The 6,550-nt window shown below is 34.3% G+C and overlaps 1 protein-coding gene across 1 annotated transcript; it reads right to left on the minus strand.

Moving 5' to 3' along the window:
• Nucleotides 1-223: 223 nt before the first annotated feature.
• Nucleotides 224-4,043, minus strand: LOC107823160 (heat stress transcription factor A-8). Its single transcript, XM_016649757.2, has 2 exons — nt 3,613-4,043; nt 224-1,435 (listed from the first exon to the last, which is right to left on the minus strand). Exons 1-2 carry the CDS (start codon nt 3,817-3,819, stop codon nt 677-679), a joined length of 966 nt encoding a protein of 321 aa, XP_016505243.1. The 5' UTR covers nt 3,820-4,043; the 3' UTR covers nt 224-676.
• Nucleotides 4,044-6,550: the final 2,507 nt, after the last annotated feature.

Below are 6,550 nucleotides of genomic sequence, written 5' to 3' on the forward strand. Positions count from 1 at the left end.
CTTGCATGGAGTTTGTACCGTGCTCCGTCTGTTCAAGGTTCTTCCATTGGGTATTCGGGTCATCAGGGGTAGATTCATGTTTTTCCTTGCTTGATTTTCAAATTTTCTTATAAGTTGGTATTCCATGTGTTTTGCGACAAGATTTAATTGCAATTGGAAAAGATCCTCAGTTTTGCTCAGTATCGGCAGAACTTAGATTAACCTAGGGGAAAGGTAAAAAATCAATTAAGCTTTTAGCAGTATTCTTTACTATTTCAACTATGCATAATGAGTTCTCGTTACATATTTGGCCCCTCAATTGATTTAAAAGCACAGAAAAGACAAGGAAAGGACAGGACCATCAAAAATTAAGTGACCAAAAAGAATGGTGTTCCTTCCAGATGTCAAACAAGGAAGATTAAATGGTTTGATATAATGGATCTTCCAGTATTTCTCAGTATTAGAAAAAATTCACATTGGCCTGTTGGCTCCTTCAGAATTTAGTATGCCCCATCTTTTCAATTTGTCGATCCATATTACTTGATTTATCTAACCGATTCTGCAGCAAAGCCATTTCCATCTCTTTATCTTCGAGTATGTAAAATAGCTCCTCTGATCCTACCAAAGCCCCAGACTCTATTGGCTGGAATGACAAGTCAGCATCCACGCCAGCATGGGAACGAGTTTTATGATCCAACTATTCATCTTCTTTATTCTCTGTTATTGGCTGGGACAAAAGCAGCTGTTCCAACATGTCCTCGTCATCAGGCAAATCTGGCAAAGTAAGAGGGACGCTATTTTCAAAAGAAAGCAGTTTTTCATCCATTAACCCCGAAAAGAAATCTATATTGGAAAACAGATCCTTTATTTCATCACAGGAAAGATCGAGCTCCATAGGTTTCTGAGTATCCACGGCAGTTTCAAGTTCAGCACATAGGGGCTCCGCAGCTTCATGAGTGGGAGGATGATACCTCACAATTGCTCGATCAGATGGCGTATCTTCAGAATAATCTTCAACATCACTCAGTATATTATTACCATTTTCATTCACGCGCCAATTGTTTTCCTTGGGCTGGAAGAACTGAACCAAAAAGTTTGGGCTTTGCATAGCCATCACAATGAAGGAAAGCATCTGTTGCTGATGTTTCTCCATAACTTTTAGCTGTTCTCTAAGAAGTATTAATTTGCTCTCTGAATTCTGCTGGTGTTGCCTGAGCTTGACTAACTCCTCTGTGAGCACATTCTTATCGGTCTTGAGATTCTCAACTTCTTCCCACAGTTCAAGACTCTTATTTTCTTCAAATTTACAAGACTTGCTCTCCTCCTTCTGGGATGATTTCTTTTGGACTACACTGGACTGTTTCCTTCTTACAATATTCTTTAATAAATGCTTTTGGCCTTTGAGAAAGCTATCATTCGCAAACTCCCATCTATCTGTATCTGTTTTATGGAAACCCTGAAAAACAGAAAAACTTAACAATTAATAAATTGTCAAATAAATTAAACCAAACAATAAACAAAATGATGCCCTATCCTTATTAGCTAGCCATATCTTAACTTGCTAATTCAGAAAAATTAACTTGTATATTTTAACATTGCCAATACAATTAAAGCATACAAGCACAGTTATGTACATACATGAAAATCCGCTATGCATATTCGGATTAACACAAGTGACACATGGACAAAAACTTTGGAAACAGCGGCATTTTCAAGCGGTCAACAATAATCATAATTTTGACGAAACAAGATAGGAGCCAGGCTTGACAAACTGCAAATTGCAGTATGCAGATTTTAATATGTAAACAAATGGAGTATGAGTTGACATACTAACTGATGTTTAGTTGGCATCGACTTAGAATTTTACCATTTTCATTTGCTCAATAATAGAGAGGCATCATGAAGCACCACATACAAGACATTGGCGACCCAGGAATAGTTAATACAGGTAAAGGAGTAGAATACTTGAAATGTCAATATTCAGAAACTCCAAAAATCTTCCTAGACAATGAAAACTAAAGTCCACATCCTCAACAGAAAAATTAAATGAAGGTCATTGCCAGTGCAGATGAAGATCAAATAATAGATTGGTACTGCTCTTCCGTTATGTTAATACCAAAGAAAGGACCTACCTGTTGCTGACAGAGTATGATATACATATGAAGAAAATAAAATTATATTCTTGAGCTTTTAATTATTGTGCTATTTAAATACTCGAAAAGTGCAGGCCAGGCAAAATATCCATCCTTTTCACCAAGGGGGCAAATGAAGCTAGTAAAATCCCGTAGCCTTTCTCATGCGAATACCTCGGTTATAAATTCAAGCTCAAGGAAGAAAGAAAGAAGAAGGTAAGGAAGCATGCAATTGTAAGAATGATAGATGGAGAAAGTGTGATCTGCTGGTGAGTATTTTACAAAAGGATGTAGATTGTTTGGTTTAAAATTAAACTAGAAAATTGTACACTTATATAGCTTGATAAGAAAAGTAGAGACTTTGAGCTCCGAAATGTACATCTACGAAGAACAAGGATATTTAGGATACATACATACCAAGGAGAAATTTGATTACAATAATTTATTGTTTTTTCATCATTCCCCAGAACATACTCTTATCTTAAAAGGGAGAGAATTTAAGGATACAAACTTAGGAAGCAACTGTAATCTCAATAAGTCCAAGGAAAAGAAAAGTGATTGCATATAAGGTGCCCGGACGGAAAAACTTACAACCAATTGATTGAGGCATAAAAATCTTACAGGAAGAATTTGTGCACATATCTTGCTTATGAGATAGAACGGTATGAAATCGCATGAATGATATGACTAAAAACAGATAACACAAGTTTCAAAAGTGTACATGCTATGAATGAGATCATTCTTGCATTTCACCAATATCTAAGTACAAACCATTTGGAATTCAGTCGCCTTAAAACTACAAATAAACTTGTTTTCTTTATAATGGACAGACAGTCTCCTTCTTAGTTAAATAGTCTGCTACCAAATCACACAAACCCAAACATTTACCACATTTTCTCCCTCTTTGTTGGGATCTACAACTTCATCAAATTACCCAATAAGAAAAAAAATTCTCTTCATAAAATAAAAACTTTCAAAAAGAACTGCTAAATCATTGCATCATCTCCTTGGAGCAAATTAAATGGCAATTATAGACACTATGTATATGAACAGAAGTCTTTACTCCCCAACGTAACCCTAAGACCTCCTTCAACCCCCACCCCCCACCTCAAACACCCAAAAAAAAAAAGAAGCACAAACAGAAATTAAAGAGATAAGGAAAAAAAGATAAACAAGTGACAAAGAAAGACAGTTGAATGCTTTTTACCTCAAAAAATGGGTTTATAACGTCACAAACACACCCAAAGAAATGGTCTAAACACCAAAATTAATGATGTGAAATAGCTATAATCCAAAAATCCAAGATTCCAGATTCTTATATAAATCATTGTCACAACAAACGTAATCCTGCATCACGATTCTTGCCTTCCTAGTTAAGTAATTTAGGCTAAATGCTGAGTTACATCACTAACCTAAATCAGAAGTCAGAACCATCAAAATCCAACACAATTCAACAACTTGAAAAGTAGAAGTAGAAAAGAAAATTGAAAAGAGGGTTTACATAGATGTTGAGTTGGCGAACGAAGCTAGAGAAGTTGCTATGCTTGAAGTATTTAGGAAGCAATTGAGATGAGAATTTAGGAACATCCCATATGATGAAATTGTTATCAGATTGATCCCAAGAAATCAAGCTGTCCGTTGACTCATCCTCCACCATCTCATAGCACTTCAACAAGAATGGCGCCACATTCTCAAATGATTTCACCATAATTCATTCACCAAATACCCGAATTCAACACAATTACCCTTTTATACAAAAAGAACCCCAATTCCCGTATCACACACAAAAATCGGTCTTGTAAAGGAGGGTTGAACAATTACTGGAGAAAAATTGTTTGGGAAGAGGAAGAAGCTGAACCAAAAATTGTTAGGGAAACGGGAAGAGGTAAGAGGGTGTTGTATGTTGATATTATTATTATTGACTGCTAAGGTGGGGTTTGAGTTTATGGACCGTGGAGAAATATCCGATATGGCGGTGGTCATTGGTCGGTTCGGTTATGAATATTATCGGTTTAGCATATAGCTTATTGGTTTATAAATTTAATAAATCGGTAATTGAACCAATAAAATATTGATTATTGGGTATCGATTAATCAATTATCGATCATTATCGATTCGGTTATCGGTTTACCCGATAAGATAACTCAATCTAAAGTTAAACAAAAAAAATAAGACAATTCAGTTGAGTTAAGCAAAAGAGAGAACAATTCAGATATACTATACTACCCATTTCTGTATTATGTCTAGTGGCCACAACTGGAGTAATACTAATACTTCAATAACCAGTTGCCCAAATACATTAATAATAATACAAAGTAGTAGCAATTTCACCTTAAAATTAACTAGTCCAAACATATAGTACTAACAATTTAAATTCAAGTTAACAAAACAACAACTACTCAATTCTTATAGGCTTCACCAAAAAATCAGTGGATAAATACTTATCAAACTGCAGCAATTCCCACAAAATATTCCAAAGCATTAGCTGCCTCCTCCAATATGATAACAACAATAGTTGATTTAGAATTTTTATTTCACACAATACCTGCACTTCCACAAGCGTTGAAGCCCTCAAACAGTCCAATATAATATACATGTTGTTTGTCAAATGCCTAACCTAAAAAAAGAAACCATAGAGCAATCCCTATATGAAGATGAATTTTGTTATAGAAATTAAAAGCCTAATGTATAAGACTAAAGGTTTACGCTAGGAGTAACTAGTAAGGTCTATGAAGAATGAAGATGAAGCAACTGAAGAGTGCGGCTGAGAAAGAATAGAAGAGAATGAACTGAAGCCCTAGCTATGTATGTACTTAAGGGTAAAGTCATAATTTTATTAATTCTTATTGGGTTATCGGTTAACCCATTAATAAAATTGGCAAACCGAGGCCCGAACCGATAACCCAATAGTGAAAAAATTCTAAACCGTTACCGAACCATTAACCCAATAATCTGATACTGATAACCCAATAAACAATTAACGGTTCGGGTTATCGGTTTTACCCGATATATGCCCAGCCCAACATATAGGTCCTTTTGGATGTCTTAGTTCGTTTACAGCTTGTTTGGATGGTTGTTACCTATTGTATTGTATTGTATTGTATTGTATCGTATCGTATCGTATCGTATCGTATCGTATTGTTACTTTAATACGATAATTGTTTTGATTGTTACTTAAATTTTATTGTATCATATCATTAAATTCGTCGTTACGCAACGACGAAATGTGCCACTTTATGTAACGACTGATTTGGTGTGGTTGCGTCGTTATGTTGTCGTTTTCTCTCATCTCACCCTTTATTATTATTAAATTATTTTATTTTATCATTTACTCTACCTTTTTATATAATAAACTTATCCCGTATCATAATTTTTTATTATAATATTTCAAGTATATTCTTCATATTGCTGGTATGTGATATCATGAAACAACGACAAACGATACAATATATCTAAACATTGTATTCATCAAACGATACAATATAATACATTATGAAATGATGTGTAACAACCATCTAAACAAGCTGTTAGAGGTCGTCATCACATCCATCCCCTCAATGCCGTCATCATATCTATCCCCTCAATGCCTTCTGGGTCGAGCTAGTCACACAGGACTTACTTAATACGATTTACATTTCCTATGTGATTTGCAGGTTATTACACAATGAGGATTTACCCAGTGTGCCACTACTAGAATTCAGGAAAAAAGTGACCAAACTTTAGCGACCAAAGTTGGTCTGTCAAGAAAAGCGACCAAAGTTGGTCGCGAAATTGGCGAAAATAATAAAATAATTATTTGATATACATTAGCAACCAAGGTTGGTCGCTACTTGGTCGCTAATTTTGTCAAAATATTGACTGGACTGGTCAGATTTGCTTGGTCAAAGGTATACTAAGATTAGCGACCAACGTTGGTCGCTACAGGGGGACCCACTTATATAATTATAATATTATTTTAAAAAAATTATAAAATATAAATAAATATAATTTAAAATTAGCGACCAAAGTTGGTCGCTAATTAAGGGGTAAGCAGATAGCGACCAACTTTGGTCACTAAAATGGGACCCAATTATAAAATTTTAATAATTATATTTTTATTTAAAAAATTTTATAAAATATAATTCAAATTTAGCGACCAAAGTTGGTCGCTTACGAAAATAGAGACCAACTTTGGTTGCTAATCTGAGATCGAGTTCTAACGTTTAACAATTATATTATTATTTTAAATATTATATAAAATATAAATAAATCTGATTTAAATTTAGCGACCAACTTTGGTCGCTAATTTAAATTTATGTATATTTAGCGTCCAAAGTTGGTCTCTTTTCAGGTCAACAATGGTCAAAATTAAAAATCACTTTTCTATTTACTATCTAAATAATATAAATGTAACCCGCTAACACTTTTGTAATACAAAGGATGAATAGACTAAAATATAC

Source organism: Nicotiana tabacum, chromosome 1 (genome assembly GCF_000715075.1).
Source record: "Nicotiana tabacum cultivar K326 chromosome 1, ASM71507v2, whole genome shotgun sequence".
NCBI lineage: Eukaryota > Viridiplantae > Streptophyta > Magnoliopsida > Solanales > Solanaceae > Nicotiana > Nicotiana tabacum.

Excerpts from the sequence above, each read along its gene's own strand:
- LOC107823160 (XM_016649757.2), bottom strand. The coding sequence starts at position 3,819 with ATGGTGAAATCATTTGAGAATGTGGCGCCATTCTTGTTGAAGTGCTAT. Across the intron at positions 1,436-3,612 it reads TTCGCCAACTCAACATCTAT|GGTTTCCATAAAACAGATAC; the intron begins GTAAACCCTCTT and ends TCTGTTTTTCAG.